The 20,738-nt window shown below is 56.5% G+C and overlaps 6 protein-coding genes across 6 annotated transcripts; 4 read left to right on the plus strand and 2 right to left on the minus strand.

The window, feature by feature from the left end:
* Positions 1–354: 354 nt before the first annotated feature.
* On the minus strand, positions 355–1,597 carry C8A04DRAFT_10874 (uncharacterized protein; the record flags this gene model as incomplete). Its single annotated transcript, XM_062776744.1, has 5 exons — positions 355–644; positions 693–751; positions 799–916; positions 967–1,333; positions 1,388–1,597. 5 exons carry the CDS (start codon positions 1,595–1,597, stop codon positions 355–357), a joined length of 1,044 nt encoding a protein of 347 aa, XP_062638440.1.
* A 2,564-nt stretch (positions 1,598–4,161) lies between these two features.
* C8A04DRAFT_36009 (siderophore biosynthesis protein) lies at positions 4,162–7,933 on the plus strand (the record flags this gene model as incomplete). The annotated part of the gene is made up of 5 exons (XM_062783373.1): positions 4,162–4,441; positions 4,488–5,199; positions 5,264–5,565; positions 6,104–7,568; positions 7,783–7,933. 5 exons carry the CDS (start codon positions 4,162–4,164, stop codon positions 7,931–7,933), a joined length of 2,910 nt encoding a protein of 969 aa, XP_062638441.1.
* Positions 7,934–10,430: 2,497 nt separating this feature from the next.
* C8A04DRAFT_36011 (isoleucyl-tRNA synthetase) lies at positions 10,431–13,928 on the plus strand (the record flags this gene model as incomplete). Its single annotated transcript, XM_062783374.1, has 5 exons — positions 10,431–10,560; positions 10,667–10,959; positions 11,009–12,159; positions 12,206–12,765; positions 12,835–13,928. 5 exons carry the CDS (start codon positions 10,431–10,433, stop codon positions 13,926–13,928), a joined length of 3,228 nt encoding a protein of 1,075 aa, XP_062638442.1.
* A 297-nt stretch (positions 13,929–14,225) lies between these two features.
* On the plus strand, positions 14,226–15,428 carry C8A04DRAFT_36012 (short-chain dehydrogenase; the record flags this gene model as incomplete). Its single annotated transcript, XM_062783375.1, has 4 exons — positions 14,226–14,310; positions 14,373–15,038; positions 15,093–15,227; positions 15,295–15,428. 4 exons carry the CDS (start codon positions 14,226–14,228, stop codon positions 15,426–15,428), a joined length of 1,020 nt encoding a protein of 339 aa, XP_062638443.1.
* A 217-nt stretch (positions 15,429–15,645) lies between these two features.
* Positions 15,646–17,389, minus strand: C8A04DRAFT_27070 (general substrate transporter; the record flags this gene model as incomplete). Its single annotated transcript, XM_062780161.1, has 4 exons — positions 15,646–16,374; positions 16,425–16,989; positions 17,038–17,281; positions 17,341–17,389. 4 exons carry the CDS (start codon positions 17,387–17,389, stop codon positions 15,646–15,648), a joined length of 1,587 nt encoding a protein of 528 aa, XP_062638444.1.
* A 1,281-nt stretch (positions 17,390–18,670) lies between these two features.
* On the plus strand, positions 18,671–20,366 carry C8A04DRAFT_10915 (polynucleotide kinase 3 phosphatase-domain-containing protein; the record flags this gene model as incomplete). Its single annotated transcript, XM_062776761.1, has 7 exons — positions 18,671–18,788; positions 18,842–19,026; positions 19,075–19,190; positions 19,237–19,845; positions 19,894–19,955; positions 20,006–20,148; positions 20,199–20,366. The coding sequence occupies 7 exons, from the start codon at positions 18,671–18,673 to the stop codon at positions 20,364–20,366; spliced, it is 1,401 nt and encodes a 466-aa protein (XP_062638445.1).
* Positions 20,367–20,738: the final 372 nt, after the last annotated feature.

Here is a 20,738-nt window from a genome sequence, read left to right on the forward strand (position 1 = left end):
AACGCTCAGTACGGTGAACCCCCAACCCCCTCACTAATCCTCGACACTGTAGGGCACGCGTGAGCCCCCAATCGGCCTAACCACCCCAGCTTCGACGTTCGACTGCAGCCCTGTGCTTCTAACTCGACCCATCCGCGGCGTGCCGTCGGGTATTGCCCGGGTTATGCCACATTCACTCGTCCCTAGTGATCGTGTGGTTCTGCCCTTTAGGCATATCGGTATCAGTGGCTGTCTGCGACTCGCCTGGCCCTTGCACCGTCCGCGCCGGACGCGGTTTATACCGCCGGACGTGAGGTGCTGGCTTAAGAATAGCGATCGTATCATAAAACAAAGTCATCCCAAGTCGTTAACTGTTCACGAAGCCCATCGGTAGCGTTCATCGTCATCCTCATCCGGGGACCGGAGCCGGGCGTGCGCGGGATCGGGGCTTCTGGTGACGGTTTCCTCCCACGAGTCCTCAGCGTTGCGTTTCGTATCTAGGGCGGAAGGGGCGGTGTCGGTGCGGCTGCGTACAAGTTCGATGAAACGCGAGGGCTTGGAGGCCGGGCTGCGCTGAATAAGAACGCGCAGCATGGGGATGGAGGCGGCCATGATGGCGGTGGCGGGCTCGGCAGTGCCAAAGATTTGCAAGTCCACCGTCGTAGCTGCGGGAAGTTAGTGAAGTTCACCAAGAAGAGAGCGAGGTAACATACCGCTTGCATTGCCGATGACATACATGGTCTTAATCTTCAAGAACGCAATGATACCGACCCTAAACGGTTAGTGAGAGCTGGCAGGGCTGGGGGCCGGCGAACTTACAAAACACCCGTGCTCATGGCCACCAAGGCGCCAAGACGTTCCCGCTTGTTGATGGTGGCGGTCCAGATGATTCTCCACGGCAGAAGCGCTAGCAAGATGTCCATGACACCCGAAAAGACTAGTTACTGGATCAGCTTAGCTCAGGCCTCAAGAACAAAAGAAACTCACCGGCAGTCGCAGTGTTGTAACCGCGGACAACATCCGGCGAGAAACAAGAGCCATCCATCTCGGAGTGCCAGGTTTTTTGGACGGGCCAGCATTGGATCCAGTGGATGATGCCATTGGAACCGAGCACTAGGTTGACCGAGATGATGATGAACCAGATAAAATGGCGCATGTGGCCGTCTGAGATGCGCAGCAGGGTAATGGCGAAAGACGTCTTGGTCCAGCAGGTGGCCAAGATGGTGCCAAAGCCGGCGGCCATGGAGAAGAGGCCGAGCTCCGAGATTTCCGCGTCGCTCAGGTCCTCATAGTGCATGCCGAGCCCATAGTGGACAGCCACGGTCTGGAGAGAGATGGAGTAGATGACGGCGACCTGTCCGGTTAATTAGTGGGGCAAAAATTCAGAGTCAAGGACAAGCACACGTACCCAGCTGGCGATGAGGAAATAGTCGTCCCACCACAATCGATGCCCCCTCGACAACTTGCAGTACGCGCGCAGACCGAGAAACAAGCTTGACAGAGCGGCGAGCGTCCAGATTACACGCAGGAGGTATGGTCCCAGAGTCTCGTGGCCGGCTGGTGGTGTTGGTTCATAGTCCCGCCCGAGGATGCGGGCCAGTGCTTGTGGATTTGGCATGGCCGGTTTGGCGGCTGGCGTGCAGCGTTTCAAGAGTCGATACTCAGACAACGTTTACTTCCGGACGAGGCGTGGAGGAATCGACATGTCGGGTTGGTGGTGGTAGTAATGGAAATGGCGACCGGTGCTCGATCATGGGGTCGTCGGGACAGAGGTACAAAATTGAGACAAATTGACAAAACGGCTGACAAGAAGAACCGGGCTGGGGGCCGGGGGGTTCAAGACAAGTTCTGGCCCGGGCTGGGGGAGCTCGCTTGGCGGCTGGTTGTCCCCCTCCCAATATAGCGGCAGCAGGTTCACGAACCATCCGCAACTGGGAAAATGCGCCAGGGCTGGGCACACCGGGCGTCATTCTGCATCCTGGAACCCTGGCGTAGCGAGATTCCCCGCGACGAGAGCATCCACTGGGCTTGCGCACAGATCTCGCTTAAGGGTGTGGCCAGCGGGCCCGGCGCTCCGTCGTGGTGAAGCGAGTCGCGTGGCGAGTTTGTAATTGTCTCACAGCGCAACCAAAAATGGGAGCAGCGCGTGCGAGCCGGGTATTTAGCGAGGTCTCGCTTGAAAATTCCCAACAGCTCAGGGATCCGTGGTGGGAACAGCAGGGGAAAACCGCACACAAACCGAGAAAGCGAAATCCCCAAGGCCAGCAAATGCAGCAATGCACGAGATTCACACATGCGAAAATTCCCCAGCCCAGAGACAACCCGAAAACCCAGAGATTTCCAGGATCGCTCGCCCCTGCACCCGTTGCTGAGAGAGACCCGCCAAGCTTTGACGTTTTGCCGATCTCTTCCGATTTGGCGACGGGACAAACGGGAGAATTCCCAAGTACCGTCGTTTGCGGTTAGGATTGCCACCCCAACGGGAGCTCGGACCAAGGTCCCGAGTTTTGCTGGCCAACGGCGCCCCCCAGATGGATCGTGTTTCCCCGCGTTTTTCTGCGTTTGGGTGTGGCAGCCATTTGCGGAGAGCGTGTGAAGTGACTCGTGAGAAATCCCCGGCGGGCCGGGAACGCGCTCGTTGAGGATGGGCTCTGCTGGTGCTCTTCGGGACTTTTCTAGCGTTCCTGGGTTGTCTAGACTCGCAACTCCTTTGCGTTCTCGGTCAGTGATTAGTGCGGTTTGCGATGCGATCCCTGGCGGCCTGTGCGCACCGAGCTGTGGGTTTTTTTTAAGCTTCCCTGGGCTGCCCCCTGACTCCGAGCTCGGCCTCGCTTGTGTCTGGCATCGCCGGTTTGGGCTGGCGCCGATAGAATTTGCAGAGAATTTGCAGCCTCAAAACCTCACAGCCAGCCCCATGCGTCTCAAATAACCTGCCATGTCAAACGGGCTTAGTTCTGCGATTCGGGTCGCCACAAGCAATTGTGGTGGCTGCGCTAAGCGGCTGTCGGCGTCGGCTGTCTGCAACCCAGCTTACTACTCGCACGCGAGAGGTTGTTCGCCGCTTCGCCTCTGTGAGCCTGTCTCAAGGATTTCTGAGACATTCATGGTTCCAGCACCACGACGACGGAGCGCTGGTTTCCCCCGACTGTCGTCGATCAACTCTTTGATGACAGGCGACCGGTGAGACACCCCTTTTGTCGGTGGTTCGGTCTCTCCGGTCCGCGAGGTTTCGAAGCCCGCCAACTCTCAGCGTATGTCATGATGGCGGCGGCGAGTTGAATTGACACCAAGCATCGATCGCCGAGCGATCACCCGCCGGAACCTACGCTCCTCGGCGCGTCGTCAGCAAGAAAAACCTTGCCCTTCTCCGCACAGGTCCAAAAAAGTGAGGGCTGTCAAAAACTCCGGCCCGTGTCCTTCCCCGCCGGCATTGACAGAATGCAACCCAAGTTAAAAATTCCGTTCTTCGCGCTTGGTTGTGGTCTGTGGTAGGCTGAGAGGACTGAGCAGGTTTAAAAGTAGACAAATGTGAGCAGAGGACGGGTGCGGGAACCGCTCTCCGGCTAGGACATCTGGCACTGTCGAGGCACTTTATCCAGGAGCGGCGGCATGTCGGCCGGAGAAGGTAACGCAACGGTGGCCCGCTTCAACGACCGTGCCAAGAGTCCATGACCAAGTCGAGGCCTCAATGGCCAGTCTTTCCTCGGCAGTCCGTCTGGGGGCGGGGAAGTCGACGGAACGGGATCATGGGAGTTGATTCATCAGTGGAGACATTTCGACCAACGAGTTCACGCGAGCGGGAAGCTGGAGCAGGAACTGCACGACATGTTCGGTTGTCTGAGACAACACAAGTCGTGCAACGCAGTGTGCCAAGACTTGCGATGTCAGCAGGATGGTCGAGTTTGAGGTGAAGGTGAAACCATGCGTACTCGAAAGAATAGGAAGATGGCTTCATCAGCGTGAAACAATCGATGTTTTGCGAAATACTGTTCTGGTTCACGGATGGAGGGATGGCTACTATTGTATACGAAGTACAGAGTTATGGTTCGACAGCTGAATGCTTCTGAAAGAGTTCGGGCAAGCGGAGGGTAATATGGGGCGATGATGTCATCTAACCGGGCCCACCAGTCAATTTCTACTCAACGCGATAAGCGACACTCGGCCGCGACCGACAACGCCGCGATGAACCACGCCCGCAGAGCTCTGCACCGCGTGGGCCCGCCTACCTGGCGCCTCGCTCATCGTCCAGAGCCGTTCGTGACTCGATTAGGCCCCGCGTGGTTTTCCGCGAAAGCAAAGGAGGTCGCAGAGGCCAAGGCCAAACATTTAGACCAAAGAGTCTTGAACGAGCAGGAACAAGAAGTGCGTACCCGGCAAGGCCAGGTAAAACGGCCGTGGCACCGACAGGGCGCCGACGACCCGCCTGTGACTGACAATGAGTCTGCCGAACCGGTTACAGAAGGTATCTCGTCCCTGGTCTTCGCTTTCTTCGCTTGCTAACAGCACAGGGAAACTCCTGACGACGCCGACGCGTCTCCTGAAGCTGATCCTCCCGCTCCCGATTACCCTCGAAAAAGACCGTGACAACAACCCGAAACGCGACTACGGACGCTCCATATCGCTCAACGACAACATCCAGCCGCTCGCGCTTCTCATACACCCGCAGCAGCCGCTCTCGTACGTAGAGCGGCTCATCCAGGCCGAGATCCCACCGGTAGTAGAGGATGGCAGGGAAAAGGTTCCGAGCGTGTACTTCCGAGCCGAGGACACGGAACAAGGGGAGAACAAGCCGACGACGCGGGCCGAAGCTAGGAAGCGTGATGAGGCCTCGTCGCGGAGCCATGTCGAGTCGTACTCGGGTCTTGGTCACGAGGGACCCGAACGGCACGGATCGGAAAAGAACTGGGTGCGCTGGAGCAACAGCACCGAGATGGGCGACTTCATCCGCGACGCGGCGCGCGGGCGCGAGTTTGCCGTAGAGATCGAAGGGTACCACGTCGAGATGCGAGTCAGCGTACCGTCCTTCAGGGACCGCACGCACTACATGCGCGCACAGCTTCGCAAGTTGAGTCGGCAGATCGACCGGCTATCGCACATCAAGCGGGAGTGCGACTTGCTCGCTCACAGGGGGGCGAATCTCCTGGCTAAGGGGGGATTTGCACTGCTGAGCGGATGGTGGGGGGTCGTGTACTACGTTACGTTTCACACCGAGTTTGGCTGGTAAGTTACTTGTCGAACTTTGTTTGAGATACCCGACTCCAAAGCCCGCTCGCTAACCTGTCAGGGACCTCGTCGAGCCCGTCACGTACCTAGCGGGCCTGTCCACCATCATGGGCGGCTACCTCTGGTTTCTTTACATCAGCAAGGACTTGAGTTACAAGGCGGCCATGAACGTGACGGTTTCGCGACGGCAAAACGCGCTGTACGAGGCGCGCGGGTTCGACCAACAGAAGTGGGAGCAGCTGGCGCAGGAGGCCAATGCGCTCCGGCATGAGATCAAGGCTGCGGCGGTCGAGTACGACGTTGAATGGGATGAGGCCAAGGAGGTTGGCGATGATGTCAAGGAGGTCCTGAGTGAGGAACGCAGTAAGGAAGACAAGTCTCGGTCGTCGGAGAAGGAAAAAGACGAGGAGTTCACGGAGAAGGAGCGTGAGAAAGATGAGCCAAAGGGAAGGAAGGGAGAGTAGATGGTCTCAAGGCTATCATAGTATACTCGCTTTCTACACGAAGAAATGTAGTCACCTGGTACATACATACGATGTACACATCAACCATACATGCTGGGATGTTGATGATCCGAAGGACCAGGCGGAGGCTCCACTATTCCGGGCATTCCCGTGTGCGTGACCCTGGTCACTTGTGGGTCTATATAAGAGCTCCGTGCTTCATGACGACAGACCTTGAAGCTCCAACGACGCACCAACAAGACAAGATACTGCTCCTTCGATCTCAATCGGATCCTTTCTAATCCCGACTGTGAACATCACAGTACACGTGCCTTGCGCGCGACACCGAAAGACTGATTACTCCTGTGTAACGGGCTGACGAGTCACGACCACGACCCCGCGCCCACGCCTTCTACTCGACACCCACAATATAACCCACGATTGAAATGCGAGTGGAGCTCGGTATCGGCTCCAACCATCGCCCATGGGACCTCAAGTTCTCTATCTTCCCGACGGGCAGCGGTTCACCGTGACGCCCGTATTTGCCGGCCTCTTTTTCCAATCCAACGACCTAAGCTCGCACAACAGCGCGTTCCCGATCGGGTGGACGATCGTAATTCACACCGACGACGACAAGGACGGCAGCGATGACGATGCTCCCATCACCGGCCCGGGCCACCCCTCACCAGCCAGGCGCCCACAAGTCCACTCCTTCAAGGGGCCAACACTGCAGAGCGACAGCATCTTCGTGTCGTCCGTCTCGAACCCGTCTATTGCCGACTTCAAGCCCCCCGCGAGCCCTACCCGCCAGACAGCTATGATGCTCTGGGTCACGCTGTATTGGTACTTTCACCAACAGCCGCCCCCACCCTCGATTGTATCCACAGAGGCGTCAAAGCCGACGCCGGCACCTGGGAGGCCGCAGGGCGAGTGGCGGGTCCGAATCAGGCGCGACGGCATGCTACGCGGGCCCAACCTGATCCCCAAGCTGGAGCGCATGGGCCTGATCGCGAGTCTCGACTCGGCTGTGGGGACCGCGCTCGGAGATTCTGGCGAAACCTGGGCCGACATGTTTGTCACCCGCCGCATGTTCTGGCAGTTGCCCGGCCGGCTGTTCCTTTTCACGCTCCAGCCCGTCAGCAAGACTCCGCGCTCCCCGTATTCTAGCCGGCCCGGGTCGCCCGCGTCCTCCGAGGAGCAGCACCGTCACCAAGCCATCGCCATCCACCCTCATCGCGCAGTCGCCGAAGCTGGTGATCTCCCTGGCGCGGCCCCGCCTACCTCGCTCGCGGGGCCTCCGGCTTTCCCGATCAGCCCCTTCTTTAGCGCATCACACTTGCCAACTTATTACCCACCACCCCCACTGCAGTACATCATGACTGGACATGTCCGGCACCCGCTCCGCCCCAAGCCACCACGTATGGGCGAGGTCTTCTACACCCGCTTCATTCCGTCGGTCGGCCAATACCTTTCCTTCCGTGTCGCTTCCATCGCGGAGCAGCCCGTGCCGTACATGGGACCTATCGGGCCCAAACCTCCGCAACAACAGTCGTTACGATCCCAGACTGACGCTGCGCTACTCGAGTCGTGGCACGCCAACCCGCGTGTCTCCCATTTCTGGGGCCAGTACAGCCAGAACTTGCTGCCGAATGCGCTCCAGAGCCGCCACAGCTTCCCGGTCATCGGCCTCTGGGACGGTGTGCCGTTCGGGTACTTCGAGATCTACTGGGTCAAGGAGGATCTCCTGGGGCGGTACGTCGGGTCCGCGGTCGAGGACTGGGACCGCGGGTGCCATGTACTCATCGGTGAGGAGTGGGCACGAGGCCGAGTCGCGAGCTGGCTGTCCAGCCTGGTGCATTGGATCTGGTGTTCTGACTACCGCACCGCCAACATTTGGCTGGAACCGAGGATTGATAATGAGAGGTGGGCATTGACTTCCGGTAAATGCGCAGTACGGCCCGCTAACTTGACAGGTTCATCGGGCACCTCGAAGCGGAAGGCTTCACTAAGGAAAAAGAGATCACCTTTCCTCACAAGCAAGCGTGGGTGGGGCGGATGCGCAGGGAGACTTGGGAAGGGCCAACATTGTAATGTAGCACGCAGCATGGTGTCACCAAATCGCCACACCATTCACGAGATCAATATTCGTCGTCGTCGTCGTCGTCGTCGCCGTCCAGAACGTGATCATCCCCATCCCCCTCCTCCACCTCATTACCCTCCTCGTCATCCTGAAAGTCGGCATAATCTCGCGCATCGTAGTCATCCCCGCCTGGCTCCTCCAACTCTGAATCTTCACTGGATGCCGGCACGGGGTACCTCTCGCGGTGTAACTGCAACCTCTCCACCAGCGACAGCGACCGGCCTTCTCCGTCACCCCCCGACTCGTCCTCCTCTGACTCGTCTTCCTCGCTATCTTCGGAAATCACGGCCCGTGCCCGCCGATTCCGCTGCATTTTACGCCGCTCGTCCTCTTCCTCGTCACTCGACACCACAATCGGCAGGTTCCTAGACTCGGTGTGTGCTTGCTTGTGTGGTCTACCGTCCGAATCATCCTCCGATTCGGAGTCGATAATCCGCGCCCGTGCCCGCTTTCGTCGTGGAATTCGGGCCGCTGGCCGGTCTGAGTCGTCGTCGGATGGTTGAGCAGTGGCTGAAGATGGCTCAGGGCTGGAGAAACGAGCTTCGTCATCACCCGTGAGATCGATGGTCTCGCCTTGTTGCAATCCTGAACCGCCGTCTTCATGATCAGACTCTTCCTCCGACGCTCCGCTCCCGCTCTGAGATGATTCGCCTTGGACCAAGTCGTCGTCTGAGCTCAGGTGGTCCTCCCCAAGCTCAGAGTCGTCAATCCCTTCGCTTTCGTATTCGTTTGGGTCATCCTCCTCGTTTTCCCCATCTCCGTCCTCATTCTCGCCATCCGAGGACGGCCAGTCTAGCGCACCCTCGCCGTTCCATGATTTCAAGGCTTCAAACCGCCGCTGACCCGACTCCCAAGAAAATTCTATTAAAGGCAACATCCTAGGAAAGGGACTTGTTGGCGTCACGAGGCTACTGGTTAAGCTCGACCCCCCCTGCGTTTCTTGCCAGGTGCGGCCGTCCCGAGTGTCAGGCCAGCAATACAAGTGCTCGCCGTCCTCTCCTAAACCAGGCTTTTCTTCCACGGTCGTGAATCCGTAGCTAACGGCCGCGTCAGAGACGCACCAACGCAAATCATGTGGCGGAAGCTCCAAGGCCGATTCCAACTCATAGGATTGCTCGAGATTTGGAAACATCTTGTGCAGAAGCTGATTTGCGTGGGGTAATGAACCGTAAAAGTCAATGGCCAGGAACCGGATCCGGTCACTGACACCAGGGACCCGCGGTTCTTTTACCACCATGTCCCGTTTCATGAGCTTCAGCACGATGATGTCGCGCTCTGAATTGAACCGGAAGGTTGCGTGTCTAGAGAATTGGAAATCATCGGGAAATGCCTTGAGCGCACGTTCGCGTGTCTCTCGGTGCACGGCGAGTAACGTGCGCGCCGTCCTCGTTTGTTGTTCCACGAATGGGCCAGCCTCAAGGACTAGCGTGTTTTTCTCTCCATACATCCAATACGGCACAAACTGAAAGACGCGTGATTTGGTGACCAGGTCGGGACAGAAAAGCTCCCAGATCAGATGGCGCAGTTCGAACGGCAGGCGCCGGAACTGCGGGAAGAAAAAGTTGTCTTCCGAGCCCACGCTCTGGTTGTCTTCGGAGTCAGATGCTTCGTTGTCAGAGTCCATCGCCTCTAGGTCAATGAATGGGTGGCCGTCAGGCTCCGAGCCGTCATCTAATTCCAAGTCGGAGTCGTCCTCGTGCGATTCGTGGCCGTCGTGGACATCACTACTGGGGCCAGCAACGACGTAGCCAAAATCATCCGATTCGTCCGAGTCCGACATTTTTTTGTAGCGGTTCAGAAAGGTGTGGTGGCAATTTCCGTTTCAGATTGGGATGCGAGAATGGAATCGTTGTATTTGTAATGGAGATATTAAGAATTTGAGAAATGCATTCGAAAATGACCATGGAGTGACGCGGTTGTAAAAAGTCGCGGTGCAAGGATGGGGTGGGGCATCGGGAAGTGGGTCGATTTGCATCGGGCTCAGGGCTTGGCACATCCCGGGCATAATGCCACCGAGACCAAAGTTTGGTTTGATCGAGCCTCCCAGAGGTCTTTGCGATGTCCGAGAAAGATACCTAATTAGGTATCTTTTCTTCCACCGACTCAATACCAACAACGAGGTGTAGTAAGCCGCCTGTGGAATTGCGCTTTGTCACTTTCTTTAAAATAAATGTGAAAAGGTTACAAATATTTCTATGTTAGCAATAATTAGTCTAATAATTAATACCTAATTCATCACGAGTTACGGGTAACTACCTGTTGATGGAAACTGTTATTGGGCTGTACCTGGACAAAGGGACCTTCGTCCTGCTGCAGATGCCAGGATCAAACATGGAATTATTCGCAATATTTTAGGGGTATTCTAGCTCCTTAATGAACACTGACTCGCCTTCTTGAAAGAAGCACTCGGGTCCAAACCCAAGGCCTGTAATTAAAGCTTAATTGAGGAATTTGAGGCAGCGCCTTGTGAAGTACCCGAAGACTGGCTGGGCTCCTTCTACCCCGGTTGAAACGGCCCCCAGGTGTGACTCACCACCCACACACTCAGCTCCCCGCCATCTTTTAGATTTACCGATTAGCGACTTTCCATCGCCAAGTCAACCAAATCATCCAACTGCCATCCGATCGCCGAGAGACCCTCCACAATGAACATCAACTTCCCCCGTGCCGAGGAGGAAGTGTTGCGGCACTGGAGAGACGTCGACGCCTTCCACACCCAGCTGCGGCTCACCGAGGATAGCCCGCGCTTCACATTTTACGATGGACCGCCTTTCGGTATGTTCTCTGTTTTACCCTCTGAGGCTTTGGTTAACACATAACAGCAACAGGTAACGGATGTAACGGCTCTCCTCTAAAACCCCGTCTTGGCTAACCGTCGTAGGGCTGCCACACTACGGCCATCTCCTGACGTCCACCATCAAAGACATCATCCCACGATACTGGTCCATGAAAGGTTTTCATGTGAGGCGCCGCTTTGGCTGGGATACACACGGAGTTCCGATCGAGTACGAGATCGACAAGAGACTTGGCCTGTCCGCGCGTGACGCCGTTCAGCAGATGGGTATCGAAAAGTACAACGCCGAGTGCCGGTCCATTGTGATGACATACTCGACCGGGTGGCGGAACACTATCGAACGTCTCGGCCGATGGGTCGACTTTGACAACGATTACAAAGTGCGTCAACCCTAATTAAATCGCCTGCCTTCCTGGTTAACACAAGCAGTCGATGAACATCGAGTTTATGGAGTCTTGCTGGTGGGTTTTCAAGCAGCTGTTTGACGGCGGCCACGTGTATCGCGCTTACCAGATCATGCCGTACTCGACTGCCCTCTGCACGCCGCTGAGCCACATGGAGGCCAAGGAAAACGAAAAGCTGACCCAGGACCCGGCCGTGCTTGTCTCTTTTCCCGTGACTGGCGTGGAGGGTCGAGAGTCCACGTCGTTGGTCGTTTATACCACGACGCCCTGGACATTGCCATCGAATCTACTCATCGCCGTCCACCCGGGATTTGAGTATCTGGAGATCCTCGACGGGGGAACGGGCCGCCGATTCATCACAATGGAGAGCGGCCTGCAAATGTTGTACAAGGACCGGAAGAATGCAAAGTACAAAGTCCTCGAGAAATTCCTAGGGAAGAATATGGTGGGGTGGAAGTACAAGCCCCTGTTTGGATACTTTGAGAACTCGTTTGCCGACTGCTTCCAAGTCATCGCAGCAGACTACGTCGAGGCCGGTGAAGGTACTGGGCTAGTACACCAAGCACCGGCGTTCGGGCAGGAAGACTACGACGCTGCTGTGGCTGCTGGCTTCATTTCACCCGACCGTCTCCCGCCGTGTCCTCTCGACCACGCCGGCCGGTTCACTGCAGAAGTCCCCGAGTACGCCGGGCAACACGTCAAAGTCGCGGACAAGGCCATTCTCAGAGACCTCCGGCCCACCGGCCGACTCCTCGTCGAAAGCCAGGTGTCCCACAACGACAAGTTCTGCTGGCGGTCCGACACACAACTCATTCGTCGTGCCGTTTCGTCGTGGTTCATCCGCGTGACCGACATTGTGCCCGAGATGCTCCAGAATCTCGAGACCACTACCTGGGTGCCGTCGTTCGTCAAGGAAAAGCGGTTTGCCAATTGGATCGCCAACGCCCACGATTGGAACGTCTCGCGCAACCGGTACTGGGGTACGCCTATCCCGCTGTGGGTAAGCGACGATTATGAAGAGGTCGTGTGCGTAGGGAGTGTTGAAGAACTCAAACGGTTGAGCGGGTTTGAGGGGCCGCTCGATGACCTTCATCGCGACAAAGTGGACGGCATCACCATCCCATCACAAAAAGGAAAAGGGGTTCTTCGTCGAATAGACGAGATTTTCGACTGCTGGTATGCCTTCTCTTACTCCAGTGTCTGTGTCATGCTAACTAGCTAGGTTCGAATCCGGGAGCATGCCATACGCCTCGGTCCACTATCCATTCGAGAACTCGGATCGGTTCCATGATGGGCTCTTCCCGGCCGATTTCATTGCGGAGGGCCTCGACCAGACACGTGGTTGGTTCTATAACCTCATGGTGGTCGGGACCCGGCTTTTTCACAAGTCGCCGTTCAAAAACGTCATCGTCAATGGCATCGTGCTGGCCGAAGATGGCAAGAAGATGTCCAAAAGTCTCAAGAACTACCCGGATCCAAACACCATTTTGAACCAGTACGGGTCAGACGCCCTCCGTCTCTACCTGATCAACAGCCCGGTCGTGAAAGGAGAGTCGATGCGGTTCAAAGAGTCGGGGGTCAAGGACATCGTGGCCAAGGTCCTTCTGCCGCTCTGGAACAGTTACCGCTTCTTCCACGAACAGGCGAGTCTCTATAAGAAGACGACAGGGCGTGATCTCGTTGTATCCGCCTCCTTTGGTGATCCCCCGACGAATGTGATGGACCGGTGGATCTTAGCCGACTGCCAGAGCCTTTTGCGCTTCGTGGAAGAGGAGATGCAGGGTACGTACCCTGACCATGATATGGTAGAGGGAGTTAAATCTCGCTGACTCAGTAATCCTATACTTGTAGGTTACCGGCTGTACACTGTCGTACCGCGTCTGCTGCAGGCCATCGACAGCCTGACTAATTGGTACATTCGCTTCAACCGCAAGCGGCTGAAAGGGGCTGCCGGCCTTGGGGTGGACGATACCACTACTGCCCTAGCGACGCTGCTGCGGGTTCTCTTTACACTGGTCCGCGCACTGGCCCCATTTATTCCTTTCCTGACCGAGCACATTTACCAACTGCTGCAATCCCACCTGACCGAGGTTACGGCTCAGTATGTCGACGCTAGAAGTGTGCACTTTCTGTCTTTTCCAGTCGTCGAGGAAGCCTTGTTTGACGAAGCCATCGAACGTCAAGTGTCGGCCATGCAGAAGGTCATCCAGCTCGGCCGCGCCGCCAGAGAGCGCCAGGGATTATCCCTCAAGACACCGCTACTATCGCTCGTGGTGATTGCCAACGAGCAGTCTCTAGCGGATGTGGATACGCTGAGGTCCTACATACAGGAAGAGCTCAACGTCCGAGATATCGTCCTGGACGGCGACGAGACCCAGTACAACATTTTGCTCGAAGCTCGCGTGGACTGGCCGTCGCTGGGGAAAAAGCTAAAAGGCGATGTGCAGGTTGTTCGTAGGGCTCTACCGACGCTCACACAGGAACAGCTGCGCGAGTACCAACGCACAAAAAAGATCACGCTCCACGGTATTGCTCTAGGTGAGGGCGATCTCACTCTGGTACGGGTGATTGGAAAGACGGACGCCTCAACGGAAGACAAATCGCGGTGGGAGCCTGCGTTTGCAAATGACATGATTGTTCTGCTTGATACCGCTCCGCACCTTGAACTTGTAGAAGATGGGCTGGTTCGGGAGCTTATCAACCGATTCCAACGGTTGCGCAAGAAAGCTGGTCTTGTGCCGACCAATGACGTTCTCATGAGGTACCGTGTCATTTCAGACCCGGACGGGGTTGGGTTCAATGGCCTGGTCTCCACGCGACGGGAGATGTTTGAGGCGGCACTCCGAGGGGTTGTCGATGAAGTAACAGGAGGTGAGGACGTGATTGCGGAGGAGAAACAGGGATTTGCGGGTGCCGTTATCATGCTACAGTTGGCCAAGGCTTAGATCAAGCTTAGATTGGGCTTGGGGGGTAGAATAATTGTGAAAACTTTCTAGGTTACAAACTCACATGCTTCCCAAAACACCAAGAGGAATGTGGGGAATACTGGAATAACACTGCCGTGTTATTTGTCTGCGGGGTAGCTGCATCCGTGAACTACCGGTGACCACTGCGGCGCCTAAATGTAGCCCCTAGATCCTGTTCCAATGGATACCTTATTAATTATAAGCTACCGCCGCACCTAACGCCCTGTGACCAGCCGGATTATGGTAAGGTATCAAAGCCCCCCAAGAAACCTCACAATGACTTCCCATGCAGAGTACGGCCAGGAAACGGCCGGGTCCGAGGTAGCCCGGGCATTTGCAGATCAAATTCGGGGAAAGACAAGTACATAACCTGAATTGCTTCATGCCCCTAGACGACCTCCGCCCACTGACAACCCCACCTAGTTCTCGTCACGGGAGTGAGCCCCAAAGGCATCGGTGCAGTCACCGCCCTCAACCTCGCGTCGCAACAGCCTGCGCTGCTCATCCTCGCGTCCCGCACCAGATCCCGGCTGCAAGAGATCGCAGACCACCTTTCACAAACACACCCCGATACCCGCATCGAAACCGTCCTCCTAGACCTCGGCTCACAACAGGCTGTCCGCCAAGCCGCGCGCGATGTGGCCGCCCTCACCGACAAGCTCGACATCCTCATTAACAACGCCGGCATCGTCGTTACCTCACGCCAAGCCACGCCCGAAGGTATCGAGCAGCAGTTCGGCACCAACCATATCGGGCCTTTCCTCTTCACCAATCTCCTCCTCCATTTACTCCGCAATGCTGCGCAATCCAACCCGCCCGGCACGACCCGAATTGTATCCCTCGCCAGCGCGGGCCATAGACTGTCGCCCATCCGCTTCTCCGATTACAACCTGGAGCCCGGCAAGGACGTTCCCCCCGAGGAAGACCATATCAAGCCGCTAAAGGGAGCCTTTGCCAAGTGCACGCCAGACGGATACAACGGGATCGTCGCATATGCGCAGTCCAAGACGGCGAATATCCTGTTTGCGCTGTACCTGCAGAAGCATCTCGCCGCCAGCGGCATCGCGTCGTATGTGTTGCATCCGGGGAGTAAGTTGCTTTTAAAATTCGGGGACCTAGGGAGAGCTAGGCTGACTCCTGCAGCTGTCGAAACGGACCTCAGTAGGGACCAGGATGACGAGTTGACCGCCCAATTTTATAAAGCTGGGCTGTTTTGGAAAACGGCTGATCAGGGGAGCGCCACCACACTTGTAGCTGCGTTGGATCCGGCACTAAACGGTACGTTGCATCCATGTTAGCTCTCTGCTGTAATCTGAGCCTAATTACCTAAGCTAACAACCTCTAGAGCCACAAAGGTTCTACCTCTCAGACTGCCAATTTGCAGAGCCAGCTCCACACGCTGGCAGTCTTGCTTCGGCTGAGCGCCTGTGGAAGCTTAGCGAGGTTCTGGTAGGGGAGAACTTTGACCTTGGGTCTTGAAAAACGGCAAATAAGCAAACGATTCACACTCAGTCGCGCGACAACATGGAATGCCTTACAGATGATAACAATGCTAGCTAGCACTGCTACGTAATCATACCTTATGAACTCCATCAACGCCGTGACCAGAAACGAGTGTCCTTTCAGCAACCCAATCCTACCCAGTGGCCCTTCCAGTCCAGATAATATCCTCTCAGCACGACAGCAGCCACAAGGCTCACACCGCCTCCGATGCCTTGGCTTGCCCCGCAGCAATATCCGATTCATCGCTTGACATGAAGTCCCGGATGATCCTAGCGTGCCGGTCATTCCGTGTCTTCCAGGCCGGCGTGCCGATGTACTTGATAGCCCCGTCCTGTTCGCCGTCAAAGATTTCGGCGACCTCCTCCAGGTTCTTGTTGGCCGTCTCGGGGAAGAAGAAGAAGACATGCAGGTGCATGACGGCGCAGAAGACGGCAAAGATGACGTAGGTTTTCCAGGTGATGTTCTCAAACGCGACGGGGACGAAGTAAGCGAGCGCAAAGTTGAAGGCCCAGTTGGCTGAGGTGGCCAGCGCAACAGCCTTGCTGCGGAGACGGAGAGGGAAGAGCTCCGGGGGGTACACCCACGATACGGGGCCCCAAGTTGGGGCGTAGCTGGCCACGAACAAGCAGGTTGAGGCAATGACGGCCTTGGCAGGCGCGCCGCTGATCGCCATGGACTCGGAGGCCGAGGTGAACTCGCCGGGTTGTGGGGTGCGGCTAAATACAGCAAGAAGCACGGCGTTGACGGTGAGGAAAACGCACATCAGGGCGGAGCCGATCAGGAGAGGTGGCCGGCGGCCCCAAACGTCGAGCCAGAGAAGGGCGGGCACCGTCATGACGACGTTGAGGCTGAAGCCGATAGCGCTGGAGCCGAGCACGTCGTCAATGCCGGCCATGGTGAACACATACGTGATGTAGTACATCTGAAAAGGTCAGCCCACGGTTTGAATTGGTACCGGAAGGACTGACTCACCATCACGTTCATGCCCGTCAGCTGGGACCAGACTTGGGTGAAGATGCCGATGAGAGTACGATTGATCATAGTGGGCGCAAACACCTCGGACCAGTTGGCATCGGCGTGCTCTTGTTCCTGGCTGACGGCTGTCTTGATTTGGTGCAATTCTGTGGACACAAAATGCGAGGTAGTGTCCCCGTTGCTATGGAGAAGCGCCAGGGTGTTCTGGGCCTCGGTTTCACGGCCCTTCTTGAGCAGCCAGCGCGGAGACTCGGGCTCGCGTAGAAGGCCACCAAACAAACCGATAGCAGGTAGCATCTGGAGCGCCCACGGGATGCGGAACGCCCCCGAGCCCTCGACAAAAGCACAGCCGTAGCAAATCAGATACATGACGAAGATACCCCAGGTGATCGCCCACTGTTGGAGCCCGACGAGACGGCCGCGCACGGAGGGAGGAGCAATCTCGGTGAGGTACACAGGGACCTGTGCCGAGCAGATGCCGACGGAGAACCCATTGACGAAGCGGCCTACAATTAACATCGGAATGTTGACTGACGCGCAGACCAGGATGGAGCCCAGAATCCTGAGGGGGTTAGCGGGACAAGGTACATTTCACGAGAGGAGTACCCACCAAAATAGAGACCCGATCAGGATGGACCGCTTCCGGCCGAAGCGGTCCGACAACCAGCCAGACACTAAAGCGCCGACAAATGAACCACCGGGCATGGCGGCCGTGATGCCGCCCTGGGTGGTCGCGGACGGGCCCAGACAGCGGCCCTTGGCATCGAGACCCCGTTCATTGAACTGACACAGGTACGGCTGCGTCGAGATGATAGCCGACATGGACGATATGTCGAAGCCAAAGAGGGCGCCGCCTATCCCAGTTAGCAGCTTTCCAACATAGTCGGCTTGATACATGATGGGTACAACATACCAATGACGGCGAGAAAGGAAATGCGGTAAATCCGCCCGAGGGCACCCATGGTTACAACGTGGCCGGGATAACGAATACAAGGTTGGGCAAGGTATAGGATGGGCTGAAGCAACGGCCGGCCGGCAAAAATAATGCTATGATGGGGGAGAGGAGGTTGGCGAGGTGATGGACCTGATGGGCGAAGGAAGGGGGTATGGAGTGACCTAAATACATCCGTTTTGCAGCCAGCCTCGCCCCCTCTTTCCTCCGCGCATTTTGTCATAGCAAGCCATGCACCCGGTCCCTGGATTCTGTGCGGGGTGCCGCTTTGCTGTCGTGGGCCAGAAGGAGCGATGAGCACCGATGAAAGAGGGGAATGGCGAGGGGCCAAGACCGCTCCACGATGTCCCGAAATTGGCTGGATCGTGGTAATCCGGATTTGTTGACCCTACATTGTTCAGGTTGAGCTTAGGGTTGGCCGAGCTGTTGCCCAGGCTCACGATACGCACAGTCGAGAGGGGTTGGTTGTCTCGTGCTAGTTAGGTGAGGGGTTCTGTGGGAAGAGCTGACTCGCAGAGACTCAGCGAACAAGTATGGGAGAGAAATGACATGATCACGTCGCCGTGTCCGGGCGCAGCCGCTGATGCATGGGTACGGTGGACAGACTGAGAGACTGGCCGTCTTCCGCTATGTAAAGATAATCGGACACCATGGGCACTGGTAAAAAGCCCCGTGCGAAAGCATATTCCACGCTGCATGCGTCATGGCGTGTCCCGATGCCCTGGGTAGTGCTCGCAAGGGCTGTTCCGTGGCGATTTTCAGGGAGCCATTGACCGTTGGTTGTCGCAGACAAACAGCTTGAAGTAAAGAGTGAAGCTCCCGAAGTGAATCTCCCCATTTGAAGCCGCAAATCCAACGAGAAGCGAGATGCCTACCAAGGTAGGCAAAACGTCCTGCCTTGGACTGCGCATGCCGCTATTGAGCAACCTAGGAAGGCATGACGGCCTACGAAGGACCCGGATAATCATCTTGCCCTCGTGACGGCTAAGATTTTCGGCGGTGATCGAAATTATATCATCCACGGATACAGGAACGAGGCTTCCTTTTTATTAAGCGGTCCGTTAAACGAGGAGATGAGGTCGAGGATGTCGGTGCGAACTCATCTGACATGTGGGGCGCTTTCACACGGACGATATCCTTGTCTAAGTTAATTCATCACGTGCTTTCGCTCCTCAACGCGTAGCCCCACTCGTCTGTTCCTGTGACGAAACACCCCATCGACGGCACCATGCGCCTGAAACAAGCATACACCATCGGCCACTCCCTCCGCCGCATCTTTCTCTCCCGTCCTATGGCTTCCTCCACGAAACCTCGCTCCGGGCCGTCGGGAACGAAGCGGTTGGCACCGGACAGCGATCGCCCCATCTCCCCCCCGCCGATTAAACGCAAGACACAAACTGCCATTTCGAGTACGCGACACATCCTTGGCTAACCCATTCCGCTTGATTGACCACTTGAGCAGAGTCCGCCGTCGCGAATTTCTTCACCCCAGCCTCCCAAAAACCAAAAGACCGCACGATATGGAGCGAACGAGCACCTGACGAGGACTCACCGACTACACTGCTCGTCGCGAAATACACGCCAGAGGGCGCGCCTGGATCGGCTGGCACTCCTGCTCCACCACGCAAGATTGCGGCATTCGATCTTGTACGTGCCACCCCCAAGGACGTCGGCGCTTTGCTTACTTGGAAGTAGGATTCAACCCTGATCACAAGCGCTTCGGGCAAGAAGTTCTCTGATGGCGCAGCGGACTGGAAGTGGTGGCACCATTCGATCCCTGGGCGACTAAAACAGCTCTGTAACGATGATGGGTACGCTTCTACCCCCCATCTGTCGATCGCCCACTGACCCATTTAGGTACCAGGTTATCATTTTCACAAACCAAGCCGGCTTGACGCTGCATCCAGACCCGAAGTCGAAAGGACCAAAGAACGCCAAGAACCGCGTTCCCGAGTTCAAACAAAAGTGTGGCGCGATCCTCGGCCAACTTGACCTTCCGATTACATTGTATGCTGCCACGGCCAAGGACATTTATCGCAAGCCGCGGCCCGGGATGTGGGCCGAGATGAAGGACGACTACGATTTAGCCGAGTCCGATATCGATCTCCAAAACAGTATATTTGTTGGGGACGCAGGGGGCAGGATGGGAGAATTGAAAGGGCCTAAGGTTTCTGGGAAAGACTTCAGCTGTTCTGATCGGAACCTGGCACACAACATTGGGATCCCGTACCAGACGCCCGAGGAGTTCTTCTTGGGCGAGAGCCCTCGCGACTTTTCTCGCGATTTCGACCTGGACAAGTTTCCGTTTGTGGAAGAGGGTCCAAACGGTGACACAAAGGTGGAAAAGACTAACGAAAAGGAGATTATCCTCTTCGTTGGCTCTCCAGGATCCGGCAAGAGCACGTTCTATTGGAAGTACCTGAAGCCTCTTGGTTATGAGAGGGTAAACCAGGACCTCCTCAAGACGTATGTACGCCCCAGCTATGTCCGACGACCAGCGCTAACATACGCTAGTAAGGACAAGTGCTTCAAAGTAGCAGCCGGGCTTGTCGATGAGGGCGAATCTGTCGTCGTGGGTGAGCTTGCCCTCGCGTCTCGATTCGCTGCCCCTTAGCTAACCCTCCAGACAACACCAACGCCGATATCGACACCCGCGCACAATGGGTGGCCCTTGCGCGGAAGCACAAGGTGCCGATTCGATGCCTCTGGTTCCGGACGCCCCCGCAGCTGTGCGAGCATAATGCCGCGGTGCGGTTCTTGAATAAGACGGTATGTAGTGCTGCTTTAAGCCAATGCATACCAATTGCTGACGCGAACAGCTCAATCCCGAAGCTCGGGACGCCCTTCCGAAGATCGCCTTCACTGGGTTCGCCTCGCGGTTCAAGGAACCCAAGCTCGAGGAGGGATTCCAAGACATTATCCCCGTGGACTTCAAATTCCGAGGAACAAAGGAAGAATATGGCGTCTGGGGTCGATACTGGGTGTAGGGCCGCGGTTCTCCGACGAGCGCCAGCTCGCGTGATCATTTGGGCTGGCTTCCTGTCAAAATGCACCCAGATGGTCGGAACCCGCCGAACATGCCTATTTTGGGTCTTGCCCCGTTCCCTTGGTTATCCCACGAGGCTCAACGCTCACAATGGGCGACGACGTGGGATCATCCAGCAGACCATCGCATGCAGCTGACGGGGTGTTATCAGTTACCTCCCACGTTCGGGCTGCATTCCTCCATTACCACGCTGCCGAGCCGAGGCAGGTGTGTCAAAAGAAAGGCTTTTTTATCTACTGCTGACGCCCTTTGAACAACTCCTAATCGGGCCAAGATAACCGAATCCTCGGATATTTGACAGGTCCCTTGGACA

Source organism: Dichotomopilus funicola (genome assembly GCF_033296635.1).
Source record: "Dichotomopilus funicola strain CBS 141.50 unplaced genomic scaffold C8A04scaffold_18, whole genome shotgun sequence".
NCBI classification, from domain to species: Eukaryota; Fungi; Ascomycota; class Sordariomycetes; order Sordariales; family Chaetomiaceae; genus Dichotomopilus; species Dichotomopilus funicola.